Source organism: Acipenser ruthenus, chromosome 18 (genome assembly GCF_902713425.1).
Source record: "Acipenser ruthenus chromosome 18, fAciRut3.2 maternal haplotype, whole genome shotgun sequence".
Taxonomy (NCBI): domain Eukaryota; kingdom Metazoa; phylum Chordata; class Actinopteri; order Acipenseriformes; family Acipenseridae; genus Acipenser; species Acipenser ruthenus.
In genome coordinates this window covers 22047592-22061810 of record NC_081206.1, presented here as the reverse complement: position 1 = coordinate 22061810, position 14219 = coordinate 22047592, and the positions used below count along the sequence as shown (strand labels likewise).

Here is a 14219-nt window from a genome sequence, read left to right as displayed (position 1 = left end):
GTTGTTGTTGTTGCTCATTGGGTAAGGGTTCTTAGACATATGCATGAAATTCTGGATTAGCTTTTTTATGTCTAGTATTCTTAGGTGATACTGTTCCTGCTATAATAATTGGTATAGTGGCTGATTTTTCAGTCCCCTGATTCAGACTTATCTGGCTTAGGTTATGATTGTATCCAATTCTTGTGATTTAAGGAACATGCACTACCAAGCAAGCTACTGACTGTTAACCAAGGATGTATAGTTCCCTGAGCACATGGTCAAGGCTGTATGCCAAAGATAATGTGTTTCATCTTATAGTACCATATACAAGCTGCCATTTGCCTTTGGAGATATTGCCCTTTTTTGGTTGGGGGTGGAGGTTTACTGTGGGTTTTAAAGGAAAACCCTTTACCGTGTTGATGCAGTTTATTATAGACTGTCCAATAGAAATCAAACTTCTCTTAAGACTTTTAGAAAAAGGGTTACCAGCAGTGTTCATGATGATAAAGATATTCATTTTGGGGAACTTTGTTTTCTGCCCTTTAAAAATAATTGCACTGTGATCAAATAAAACTGCTTGGATTTCTTTTTAATAATAATAATAATAATAATAATAATAATAATAATAAAGAAGTTTCAGAAGTTTATTTTTTTCCTTTTCTTTTAAAGCAAAGATACAAATCCTGGAAATTCAATATAATACAGGACAGCCCAGTAGTACTCTTTCCTTCTGCAGTTTGGACAAAAAGTAAAATGCCTAACACTTCAATCAAAGCTTGGTAAAAAAGACAACAGGTCTTATTTTCTCAAAATGGCACCGATAAGCTACTTTATTACCCTATTCAAAAATGATTAAATACATGAGGTGCTACATTTGCCATTCCAGATTCAATGCGAGTGTGGACTGGGTGATCACAACATGTAGTTTCCATGTAAACAAGCAAAGTTCAAGAAATTGTGGGGCAAATATTGAAAAGTTATTTGATATCAAGTACACATGTAAAGTATAGAATATTGGTATTAATCAAAGTAAAACGATACAATGCACTGTTTGGAAAAGTTGCTACATTGACACTGCTTTAAAATTTCAACTTGAAACAATGAATGTATGTAATTCAATACTAGTAACTGCTATCTCTTGAACTTTGTTTTCAGGACACTGAAACTACTGTATTTATTGGAAATTACTGGAGCAAAGTTTGCGTAAAAAGGTGCAAATAGAATATTAGTCTAGAGACACTTTACATAGTGGGCCGAGCAAGATCACATTGACCATGTTAAGGTAGTTTCCAATATGTTGTCCAACTCAATAGTTTCTTTTAAATAAACAAGAACATCAAATATGTGTAGATTTGGATTCATGGATAAAATGTTATACATTATTCATGAAAAATGTTTCAGCACTGTGCAACATTAGGCCAAATGTAAATTTACAGGGTAATATGGCACAGTTACCATGGTGACTAGTTTAATTGGCCATTAATTGGAGTGTCAGTAACTAACTGCAGGAATGATCTACAGAAGCTTCTCATTACAGAATCTGAGCTCTTAACTATCCTATTTTTGTGTCCAGTCTACACCGCAATGCTTCTTAATTGAGTTGATGACTTTTGCTAGTCAGTCGTGTCACAATTTATATCTCTATTCAGGAAATGTCTTCATGAAATGAGTTCTGGAGGTCTCACTTCCAAACAGACAGGTGTCCAAAACAGGAGCAGCTATTATTACCCACCTTTGCTGGCATAGGGCTGCCTTCTTTATCCAACCTAACAGAGACACTCCTCAAGGACAATTAAAGCAAACTGACTGTGTACTGCACTTTGAAACAGCATGCACAGTGAATAAAGTGGGGGCATCAGTCTCCAGTGCTGAGTCCAGCAAATATTCAATACAGCAGTAAAAGAAACAAGTCTCCTAAGGCAGTCCCCTGTATGTGGCCACGGTTTTACACCTGCAGATTTTTGGTTCGTTTTGCAGGTGGCTCCAGACTAGATGTTTTGGTCTTGGGTTTGATTTCCTCTTCATCCTCTTCACTGTCACCCTCATTTTCATCTGTAATGGATTCGGATGAAACTGATGTTAGCATTAAATAATGCTCAGTTTTACATTGGATCTGCCTGTATTTGCTCTTTTTCTGGAGCACAGCTTGATCACCTTATGTATTCATTCATTCTTAGGTTAATTATGCACTTATATTTAAATCCCTGTTTTATACAAATGCAGATAGCATAACAGTAACTAATGCTTATTATATAACAATGTAGAGGTTTGTTTGAAGCAGGTCTGATACTGCATTACATAAATAATAAAATATTAGCAGCTATAATCATCCATGACAGGGCAGTGTGCAATGAAACAATGGACTTCCCATCGCAAATGTGGCTCCAAGTAGAACTGAAATACATATTTAAAGTAAGCTAAAGAAAAAAAGACAACAAATAAATACTGTTGTCATGGGGAACTAAATGACTGCTACTTGGAGTATGAACAGTATGAACACTGTGACATAGCCTATAGGATAACATCATTGTGACATCTGAACGGGTGTATTACATCATATTTATAGACAGTGTTTGGAAAGTTACTTACCAGATGTTGCATAATAATTAAACTGTTAATAATTTTCACTGCTTAAATTTGAAGTCGGTCGGTATTCCGATTGAGCACCCTCAGCTCGGAAGGTAGAAGGAACATTTCGAGGACTTCAGGAGTCTTCCCAGGTAGCACTAGTTCTAACCCTATGCGTTTTTACAGTACGTGCCATAATTCACCTTGATGATCACAGTCTTCAACGGCAATGGAACCGATGATAGATCGACACATTTAATATTCAATAGGGTCAGTTTTATTTTTTGTTTGTAAAAAAGGAAAAGAGCGTTAATGTTCATACTTTATTGGGGAAGTACAGAGTGTTGCACAGCAGTGGACTACTGTGGGTTAGCAGCTTGAGGTACCTTTTAAACCCCATACAAATCATTTAGAGCAATGATTTGATACAGATTTTGTTATCTTTTATTAAAAACGCATTATTTATTTATTTATTTGCCAGGTGAAGATAACCCTTGGTATTCCAAATACAATACTTGGATGAGACGTTCATGAAATTGCTAAGAATGTGGTAAAGAGTATTGAAAAAAATAAAATAAAACAAAACGAGTCGTTTCAATATGGGAATATAAGAGCCGTAAAAACGGCACGTATTTGATACTAATTCATTTCGTATCTCAACGTTTACATGCATCCTGTTGAAAAGAAATGAAAAAATGATGCAATCCAAACCTGTATGTTTTTAAAATGCTTTTAGGAGTCCTAAACCGCATGCACTTACCTTCTGAAACGTCATTGCCATTCCGAGAATGTGGGTTCTCGCGTTTTTCTTGAATCACCAAGTCACTGAGCACCACCGACACCTCGTCTTTTAACTGTTGTACCCCACTTAGAATTGACTTTATGTTGGTTTCAGCTTTTACAATGAACTGTTTGGTGTCCCCGTTTCTGTATTTCAGCTCCCCTCGCAGCTCACAGCCTGCCATGATTGTATCATGACCTCTCAACTCTGAACCTTAGCTCCAAAATAAACAGTCGTATTTTGTATTACTATTTTAAATGTACTGGTGTATTTATTTATTTGCAAACAGTATGCACGACGGGGTGGGGGAAGCTGGGGTGTTTTCGGACCACTGGCTGTAAAATGTAAGAACAAGTTTAATGTTCAGTTTTGCAAAGCATAAGGAAATAATGCTTATATTTAAAAATGCAAAAATGTCTAAAAAAGAAAATCCTTAGTTACAAAACACGCATGCGCACACCATGAAAGTACAGTAGTTTAACAAAAATAAAGTGAAATAACAGCTGTAAACTTTTACTTCTGACCTGGAAACATTAATTACAAAAAGTTGAGCGCAAAGTCTCTTCAGCTTAACCCTTGCTATTTTTTTGGTGCGCGCTTGTATTTCTGCGCATGCGCCACAATACGAGCCTGCGCTCTGAAAATAGCAATTTACATAATAATTACGAACTGTCATAATTTGCCAATGTTTCCGTTTTGTTCAAGAGACCGTGTCATAAGTGAAATTTACTTCAAAAGTTTGATGTATTTTTTAACAGCAAAAATCTGCAAAAATTGACACGGCTCCAAGCTCTCTCTATATCCCACAACCCTTTGCGCGCAGCGTGACGGAAGTAAAAGGGGGGAGTATTTTTGCAAATAAAAAACCTTTGATGTTCTCCCGTAGCAGGCTTGACCTGGAAGTACTAGCAGTTTTTTTTCTTTCACTGTTTTTTTAAGGATGGCGGTAAATGAAGGAGATGAGGTTGTTCTTTCTATGGTGGATGTCCTAGAAGAAAACGAAGAGTTAGAGAATGAAGCCTCTGCTGTGTTGGGGGGCAGTGATCCTGAGAAATGTTCATATCCTAAGGTACTGTATTTAAGAAGTTAGCACAAGTTGCAGTAGGTAAATAAGAGTATTTTTTTTCATCTTAAATAAGAGCCCCCTCCCGGCTCTGTTTGTAAACAAATAATTTCCTACTTGATGCCTTTTTATTTGTTTAAATTATTTTTCTTTTAATTTTAGAATAATAAATACACCTATCAGTATTTTATATTCTTAATATTTTTTAAAAAAAGAAAAAACTATTCATTTTCTGTGTAAGCAATTCCTTAATTCGGAATACGTTTTGTAGCAATAGCACACAGCTAGACAACAACTTAAAACAGTTTGGCACCTATTTTGGCGAAGGCACCTCGCACAGTTTTTTTGTACAGTAAAGCGTGAACATGAGGCCCAAGTCTGGTCCTTATACGTGTTGCACAGGAAGCAAACTTGGACTTGAGTGTTTGCTAATGATAGGTAACAAAGTGTTTTTAACGGTGTGTGGTATGCGCATTTTCCCAGCACGTTTTCTATTGGGGGTTCCCTGTGTTATTGGATCCCTTACTTTCTGCCTATCTTTTCTTAAGGGTTACGTTAAGAGACAGGCCCTCTATGCTTGCAGTACCTGCACCCCGAAAGACGAGGATCCAGCGGGGATATGCCTGGCCTGCTCCTACAAGTGTCACGAGGGGCATGACCTCTATGAGCTTTACACCAAAAGGTAAGCTTTACTTCTGCACTGTAGGGTGAGGTATCATGACTGTTATGCACAATGTCAGTGGAAACAGTGTATTTATTATTATATGAACTCTTGAGTAGTCTTTTTGTATCAGCATATGTTCAAATATTTACTGTGTAAAGCAAAACGAGACTAGTAGATATTTGAATGCTAAATTAAAGTTATTTATCTTTTAAACTATAGTATACCTTCTGTAACTACACAAGGACCACTGTAAAAAAAGTCACATTTGTTACACTTATTGGAATAATGGCAAAGCTCAATTTTATGTGGTGATGGGTCTATCCTAATGCATTACGATATACGACCCAACAAAAAAGTCTTGAGCTTGCAAGTAGTCCAAAATGTATAATGTACTTATCCAGTGACACGCTTTACCATGGAATGGCCCATGATCTAATTATACCGTCTGTGCACCAAGGCTCACTATTTCTTTGGTATTCTGAATATAATTTTGGGGTATCTGCTCAGTAGTTAATTTTGAAAGTTAAGAACTGATGGAAGACTGCCAAGGTCTTGTGAATGGCCCCTGCAATGCAGGCATTAAATTAAACTGTTTATTGTGGTGGTTTACAGGTTAAATTCTCCATCTGCAAGAGCCAAGTATGGTTTATCTTTCCCTAGTGTAAACTGTGTACATTTATAGCAGTATGTTGAAAGTACAGTAGGAAAATAAATGTTTGGTAAAAACACAACCCCTCTTGTTTTCTGCAGAAATTACAGTAATCGAGCTAACCTTGTGATCACTGTAATTGGATTGAACAGTACTTCTTAGCTTGGTACTTGTCCAATGAATATAGTGAGCTTGGACCAATGATTGGGGATTTATTTATTTTCTTTATAGGAACTTTCGTTGTGATTGTGGCAACAGCAAGTTTAAAGGCTTTGAGTGCAAGCTCTATTCTGTGAGTACTTTAATTTCCCCCATGCTGCATGCATACGCCAGGCTTTATTATGTTTAGATTTGATATGCTACTGTTATCCATATAAATACAGTTAAAATATCTCCAACTACATATATCAAATGTAAATACATAGATTAACTTGGATTACCTTCTGTTTATTTTTTTTGTAGGGAAAAGACACATTAAATACCAATAACAAATACAATCAAAACTTTGTTGGTTTATACTGCACCTGCAAAAGGCCTTATCCTGATCCTGAAGACGAGGTATGGATTTGTTTCTTATGGTACTATAGCAAGTCAACTGAACACAAGATTTTATATATACAGTAGTAGACCCTGATCAATTTTTTGTATAGGATGGAAATTGTCACATTAGGTTAGCTATATTTACTATTTTTATATACAATACAAATGGGGTGCAATAAGATATAGCGGGTACACCATGAACGATCATAGCAAACTGTAATTATTCCACGAACAATGAGCCTAATAACCCACTAGCCGACATCATATATATACATATGTATATTCTCATAAAATACTGGAACTACAGCACATCACACTATTCTGTTTTAGCACAAGTATTATGTATGAAAGATTGTATGTATAACCCTAGATTTAACAGCTGCGCGCTGCATCTGCTTAGCTAGATGTTTTTTGATGTAACTCAGCTTTATGTGGTGTCAACATTGAAGTGCATTTCTCTTGTCAGATTTCAGATGAGATGATCCAGTGTATTGTGTGTGAAGACTGGTTCCATGGCAGGGTAAGCAGGATTACCTTTCAAGGGGTGTATAATGGAGTATCCTGTTCATCCAGTTACGATGAAACTGATGCTTCGTTCCCCTAATTCCATGGATACAGTTAAACCGTTGATTTGATGTTGCTGCACTTAAGGTTTCTGTACTAAAGGGCAGGTTATGCAAACACAAAGATTTTGGATCAACTGCCAACCTCTTGGAAACTATCACTTTATACTCTTAACACTCACCCTCAAAGATTTACACAACAGTTTCTAATGTAAAACAAATAAATAAAAATAGAATGTTTAAGGTTTTCTAACCTCCTATTTCTATAAACATATTTGCTGCTACAGATGTATAATGAAATTGCATCATCATACTACAGTACATATAGATTACACAGTGATGCCTGTAATGCGTTATGTAAGTTATCGAAGATCTTTTAATTGATCTTTAGTGTCTTTTAAAGAAGTACTGTAACAAATGGTCTTTTACTGTTGATTTCTTGTGCAGTGGTGTTTGGTACTACTTTTAAAAGCTACTGTGATAAATATATATATATATATATATATATATATATATATATATATATATAATATATATATATAGAAATCTATATACACAGTGCCTTGCGAAAGTATTCGGCCCCCTTGAACTTTGCGACCTTTTGCCACATTTCAGGCTTCAAACATAAAGATATGAAACTGTAATTTTTTGTGAAGAATCAACAAGTGGGACACAATCATGAAGTGGAACGAAATTTATTGGATATTTCAAACTTTTTTAACAAATAAAAAACTGAAAAATTGGGCGTGCAAAATTATTCAGCCCCTTTACTTTCAGTGCAGCAAACTCTCTCCAGAAGTTCAGTGAGGATCTCTGAATGATCCAATGTTGACCTAAATGACTAATGATGATAAATAGAATCCACCTGTGTGTAATCAAGTCTCCCTATAAATGCACCTGCACTGTGATAGTCTCAGAGGTCCGTTTAAAGCGCAGAGAGCATCATGAAGAACAAGGAACACACCAGGCAGGTCCGAGATACTGTTGTGGAGAAGTTTAAAGCCGGATTTGGATACAAAAAGATTTCCCAAGCTTTAAACATCCCAAGGAGCACTGTGCAAGCGATAATATTGAAATGGAAGGAGTATCAGACCACTGCAAATCTACCAAGACCTGGCCGTCCCTCTAAACTTTCAGCTCATACAAGGAGAAGACTGATCAGAGATGCAGCCAAGAGGCCCATGATCACTCTGGATGAACTGCAGAGATCTACAGCTGAGGTGGGAGACTCTGTCCATAGGACAACAATCAGTCGTATACTGCACAAATCTGGCCTTTATGGAAGAGTGGCAAGAAGAAAGCCATTTCTTAGATATCCATAAAAAGTGTCGTTTACAGTTTGCCACAAGCCACCTGGGAGACACACCAAACATGTGGAAGAAGGTGCTCTGGTCAGATGAAACCAAAATCGAACTTTTTGGCAACAATGCAAAACGTTATGTTTGGCGTAAAAGCAACACAGCTCATCACCCTGAACACACCATCCCCACTGTCAAACATGGTGGTGGCAGCATCATGGTTTGGGCCTGCTTTTCTTCAGCAGGGACAAGGAAGATGGTTAAAATTGATGGGAAGATGGATGGAGCCAAATACAGGACCATTCTGGAAGAAAACCTGATGGAGTCTGCAAAAGACCTGAGACTGGGACGGAGATTTGTCTTCCAACAAGACAATGATCCAAAACATAAAGCAAAATCTACAATGGAATGGTTTACAAATAAACATATCCAGGTGTTAGAATGGCCAAGTCAAAGTCCAGACCTGAATCCAATCGAGAATCTGTGGAAAGAACTGAAAACTGCTGTTCACAAATGCTCTCCATCCAACCTCACTGAGCTCGAGCTGTTTTGCAAGGAGGAATGGGCAAAAATTTCAGTCTCTCGATGTGCAAAACTGATAGAGACATACCCCAAGCGACTTACAGCTGTAATCGCAGCAAAAGGTGGCACTACAAAGTATTAACTTAAGGGGGCTGAATAATTTTGCACGCCCAATTTTTCAGTTTTTTATTTGTTAAAAAAGTTTGAAATATCCAATAAATTTCGTTCCACTTCATGATTGTGTCCCACTTGTTGTTGATTCTTCACAAAAAATTACAGTTTCATATCTTTATGTTTGAAGCCTGAAATGTGGCAAAAGGTCGCAAAGTTCAAGGGGGCCGAATACTTTCGCAAGGCACTGTATATAATATAACCCCACGCATCCCTAGTGTTTAAAGTACTGGATGATGTTGCTCACTTGCCTTGTTCCTCTTTGCAGCATCTTGGTGCCATCTCTACAGAGAGTGTGGAGCTCCAGGAGATGATCTGCGTGTCCTGCACAAACAGAACCCCCTTCCTCTGGGCCTACGCAGCACAGCTAGCAGGTATTCTAACACCTTCACAGCATGTTCTTGTTCTGAACAACTATAGATGGTTTGATATATTTAAAAAAACGAAGACCCCCCAAAACAGACTGTGGCTGTTGCTAATAAGATGAGCTGATGGAATTTAAAGCCTTGGTTATTCCCCCTAGTCCAGTTGTAATTGAGCTCAACCTGAAATTGGTCTGCAAAACACTGCTTCTCTGCTTCTTAATTTTTCTTTTTTTATTGTAAGTGTAACATGCCCCAAATGCTGGTTCTCAACACCTACAAAAGCTGCACCTTTTCAGGGAAGGCAGAAACCAAGTGTTTCTGTAAAATTTAAACTAAATAAGTAAAATGCTAAATGTTGCTTTCCAGCAACATACCATACAAAATTAGAAAAAAATACAAAAGGCTAAACTGTATTTTTGGTGGTGAACCGCCAGCTCCTTCTATGACTCTAGTGGGCCCCATCGAGGCTGACGTGGACATGAGTATGGAGGAGACTGAGGGAAAGAAGGGGGTCAAGGAGGAGACTGAGAACAAGGCCTCTGAGCCAAGTGCAGAGGAAACTCCCACCTGCAAGAGTGAAGGACAGCAGCCTTCCACCAGCACTGCTTCTGACCAGAAGGTAATATCTATAAAGACCAATTGTATCTCGGCACATATTAAACAGTTTGAATGTTGCCTCACCTTTTTTGTAGGTTATGGTGATGTACTATGAATCTGATTGTAAAGTGCTCTGTATTTCATTTATAGGGAATATACATACTTGACTAGTTTTGTTTTACTCTCCTCCCACCTCTAGCCGGTCATCAATGGAGAGACTGCCTGTAAAAGGAAATTGGATCAAGCCGAGACAGAGACTTGTAAGCTAGAGAAACTGAAAGCAAAGTCGTTTGTACAGAAAAACACTGCCATCTACTTGCCATACAACTGGCGCAGCAATCTGTGTACCTGCCAGAGGTGCAAGGTATTCCTATTGTATATAGTGAAATTACAGTTTGGGTGATCATTTTGACTGTTTTCTGGTAGTGACATCGAGGAAGCTTTCAGAAGGAAGGTGGAGAAGTATATTAAGTATGGTTTTCTTAATTTACTGTTTTCAGAAAACCTATGCAGAATCTGAAGTGCCCTTTCTGTTTGATGAGTCGGACACAGTGCTAGCCTATGAGAAGAGAGGACAGTCCAGTCAGGAGAGTGACACAGAAAGCAGAGATCCTCTTATGGCAGCTTTGAGCGGCATGGACAGGGTCCAGCAACTGGAGATGATATATGGTGAGAAAATGACTGTCTGTGCTGGGTGATTTATAGCACTGGGCTACCATGTGCAAAGTAGCAGGCTTGAGTACCTAGGTAGTTCTGGCCTTTATTTATGCCAAGGAATATTTGTCTTCTTGCTTATACAGATGTTAAAGCTATGTATGAGAGTGTGTATAGGCCTTTATAGAACAGACTTGCACTCAAAAAACAATAAATATTATATTACGAAGAGTCGTGTGCATAATATGTCTAGATTCTGTGCAAGTTTCTTCCTTTTGATCCACCTGTTGCTCCCTTTCCAGAGTACAACGACCTGAAGACTGAGTTGAAGGATTATTTGAAGAGGTTTGCCGATGAAGGCAAGGTAAGTGGAGAATGCAGTAATTGCACATACCTGTAGATACAGCAAATGGCATAGAACCCTGACTTGAGAGGTGTCATGTCACTGCACAACACAGTCCCAGTAGCTATGCACCATTAATATGAAGTCAGATTAAAATATGAAACCAGATGCACTTCATATGGTTACAGTATGTATAGCTTCTCAAACCACAAATATACTCATTACTATATTTATGGATCAAGTAACATTCAATAATGAGGCAGAAGATGAAATTGTTATTCCAAGGAAAAGTTTGAATTTGTTGTTTTCATTGCTTTTCTAGTTTTATCTTGAACAGAGGCCCTTTTGGCCTGGTCTCCCCTTTTTAGCACTGTGGATTTAATCTCCATGGCACTCCCTGGATAAGTGACATGTATAATAACTTTGAAACACACAGGCAAAAGCCAGCTCAGATTAAAGATTTGTATTCTATTCTCTTCAGGTGGTAACCAGTGAGGACATCCAGGACTTTTTTGAACAGCTACGGTCTAGGAAGAGAAGAAGGGTTGATAACAACCACCATTACTCCACTTGAACAATTTCTTTCTCTCTCTGGCATTCAAGCAACACTTTCAAACATTTCAGATTCTTTTCAGGCACTTTTTCCTAGTCTGCTCCTAAATAAAGATGTCGCAATAGGAAATCGAATGGTCCTTCAGGTTTCCTGTTTAATATTTTGAGCCAGCACTGGTTTTTAAAGACTCTTTAGTTTAATGACTTGGTGTAGGGTATCTCAGCAGAAGACATAGAATGCATCGATTATTAGAATCTCCTTTCTGCTTGGTAGGCTGATTTGTACCATGAGTGTACGGGCTGGTATGTGAAACCCAGTGTGACACCGCACAGCACTGCAGAACCTCTGTACCACAGTACAAAATAGAACTTGATAGCCAGGATTTATAGGTGGGCATATGAGTTTAATGTGTACCTGGTTAATGTGCGAGTAGCACATACTATATGTGGTACTGTCTTTTGTTTTTAGACATTTTGAGTCATTCTTTTTTTTTATCTGCTTTTGTTCTTTTAAACTTTTTAAATCTTTTTGTTGTAGGAAGAACATGTAATGCTAGATAGATCTTTGGTTCCTGGTTGTATTTTGAAGGATTGAGACCTCTTTATCTAACAAGCTGTTTTTGTCTTTTCACAAAGTGTGATCTACAAGAAAGTAGAAGGGGTGAAATATACTGTGACAAAAAACAGATGTCTGAAATTGCACAAGCAAACAAAATCAACAAAATGTAACTTAGCCTGATAAAATGCATCTGTGTGCTATCCTATATTGTTTGATACTTGTAATTGATTTAAGAATTTTCTTATTTTCATATTTCAGTACTTTCAGTTTAGACATATTTGTTAAATTGATGTTTTATTCCCTCTCAACTGAATCTTCTTGTACTATTTGTGTAAAACAGCGAGATTCTAATTTGGTTTAAGTACATCACTTATGTTGTTCATAACCATTATAAGGCATAAGTAGTTATGAAATAAAGTGTACATTTTTTGTCTCTCTTGGGTTGCCATGAAGCTTTTTACTTTATTACACCATGTAACAATTTTGGTTCCTGGGTAGTAAGTGTTATTTCCTAATTGCTTATGCCTCAAAAGTATAGAAAACGGCTATTATTCCCCACAAACTTTGCTTTTGTGACCAGGACAGATATTTTGAAATTTACCTATTTTCCAGAACGTTCCAGATAGATTCAGTGCTGAGTAAACTTGGAGTAACTTCTAGAACTTTCCAGTAATATAAATAGTATAAATACAGGGGCCTTAAGGCCACCAGTTCAGTTTAGTTCCAGCTGCCTAAGTGGATACATATCTGCATTTTTCTGAGATGGCATCAAGGTCATAGGAGACTTCAAAATGGTGGCATTCCTGATGGGTCTCATAGACGGTTTTACCAAGTTTCCCTGCTATCTTTGCTGTTGGGACAGCAGGGACACCAAGGCGCACTACCACAGGCGGGACTGGCCACAGCGGACAGAGTTCTCTGTGGGGAGGAACGTCGTCAAGTGGGAGCCACTGGTGGACCCCCGGAAGGTGCTGATGCCACCACTGCACATCAAATTGGGCCTTATGAAACAATTTGTCAGAGCTCTAGATAAGGAGTCGGCAGCCTTCAAGTACCTTCAAGACTTCTTCCCTAAGCTGTCTGAGGCAAAGGTCAAAGCCGGTGTCTTCGTCGGACCACAGATAAAGAAGATCCTGGAGTGCAATGAATTCCTCAAGAAGCTTACTAGTAAGGAGAAAGCGGCTTGGAACAGCTTTGTCGCAGTGGTTCGGGGCTTCCTGGGCAATCACAATGTCGAAAACTATGTGGAGCTGGTTGAGACTCTGGTGAAGAACTACGGCACAATGGGCTGTAGGATGTCCCTCAAAGTCCATATCCTTGATGCTCATCTTGATAAATTCAAGGAGAACATGGGAGCGTACTCGGAGGAGCAAGGCGAGCGCTTCCACCAGGATATACTGGACTTTGAACGCCACTACCAAGGACAGTATAACGAGAACATGATGGGAGACTACATTTGGGGGCCGATTCGTGAAAGTGATTTACAGTATAATCGTAAATCTCGAAAAACTACTCGCTTCTAAATCTTTTGTAGTCATTTTTGTATTACTTTAGTATAAATACATGTTAATTTGGATTCATATGTTGTTTTTTTCTGACTTTATGTGAACGAAAAGACACAAATTCGCCCGTTTTCTCATTGGAAATAGGTAAATTTCAAAATATCACTGTCCTGGCCACAAAAGCAAAGTTTGTGGGGAATAATAGCCATTTTCTATACTTTTGAGGCATAAGCAATTAGGAAATAACACTTACTACCCAGGAACAAAAATTGTGTTACATAGTGTTATCCCCCTCCCCCTCAAAAGACCTTTTAAATCCCACCGGATGCTGTCAGTGAAGAAACAACTTAATTTTTTTTGTGTGAAGTTTTAATACTACATTTTTTTGTTCCTAAAGAGTGAACAGGTGTAGCTAAAATCCCATGTTGCAGTGCATTTCTCTGTAGCACCAAAGTGATTAACAGTATGACAACTCTCTGCTCAGATGTAATGGGGTAGAAATATACAGAAGAATTGACACCAGCACAAGGAGCTTTCTATAGAAGCAGTTTATTTTCAAAATGCCAATTAGTTGCAGATTTATTTTTATCACTGTTACGTGCCTTTTCTGGGTAAACAGTAGAAAAATAGAACCAGTTAAACTTTGTACAACCACCTGTGATGGTAATCTACAAGAAATGTTTTATATATATATGTACATATTTATATATGTAACCACAAAGTCTGGAGGTTCTGTTCAGGAGTACCTAAAAATTAAAAAATACTATCTCTCAAAAACACTATATACATTGAAGCATACTAGAGTTTACAAATAACTGGTTATGCAAGTTTGTGGAAAACACTTGCATA

At 37.8% G+C, this 14219-nt stretch overlaps 1 protein-coding gene across 1 annotated transcript; it reads left to right on the top strand.

Moving 5' to 3' along the window:
* Nucleotides 1-4167: 4167 nt before the first annotated feature.
* Nucleotides 4168-12305, top strand: LOC131698658 (putative E3 ubiquitin-protein ligase UBR7). The gene is made up of 11 exons (XM_058991532.1): nucleotides 4168-4397; nucleotides 4940-5073; nucleotides 5936-5996; nucleotides 6167-6262; nucleotides 6711-6764; nucleotides 9067-9172; nucleotides 9598-9782; nucleotides 9960-10124; nucleotides 10261-10429; nucleotides 10717-10778; nucleotides 11239-12305. Exons 1-11 carry the CDS (start codon nucleotides 4269-4271, stop codon nucleotides 11329-11331), a joined length of 1254 nt encoding a protein of 417 aa, XP_058847515.1. The 5' UTR covers nucleotides 4168-4268; the 3' UTR covers nucleotides 11332-12305.
* Nucleotides 12306-14219: the final 1914 nt, after the last annotated feature.

What these genes read in the sequence shown, in the direction of transcription:
- LOC131698658 (XM_058991532.1), top strand. Translation starts at nt 4,269, where the DNA reads ATGGCGGTAAATGAAGGAGATGAGGTTGTTCTTTCTATGGTGGATGTC. An exon ending in CTACGCAGCACAGCTAGCAG is followed by an intron (nt 9,173 to 9,597) that starts GTATTCTAACAC and finishes GTGAACCGCCAG; the next exon opens with CTCCTTCTATGACTCTAGTG. An exon ending in GGTTTGCCGATGAAGGCAAG is followed by an intron (nt 10,779 to 11,238) that starts GTAAGTGGAGAA and finishes TATTCTCTTCAG; the next exon opens with GTGGTAACCAGTGAGGACAT.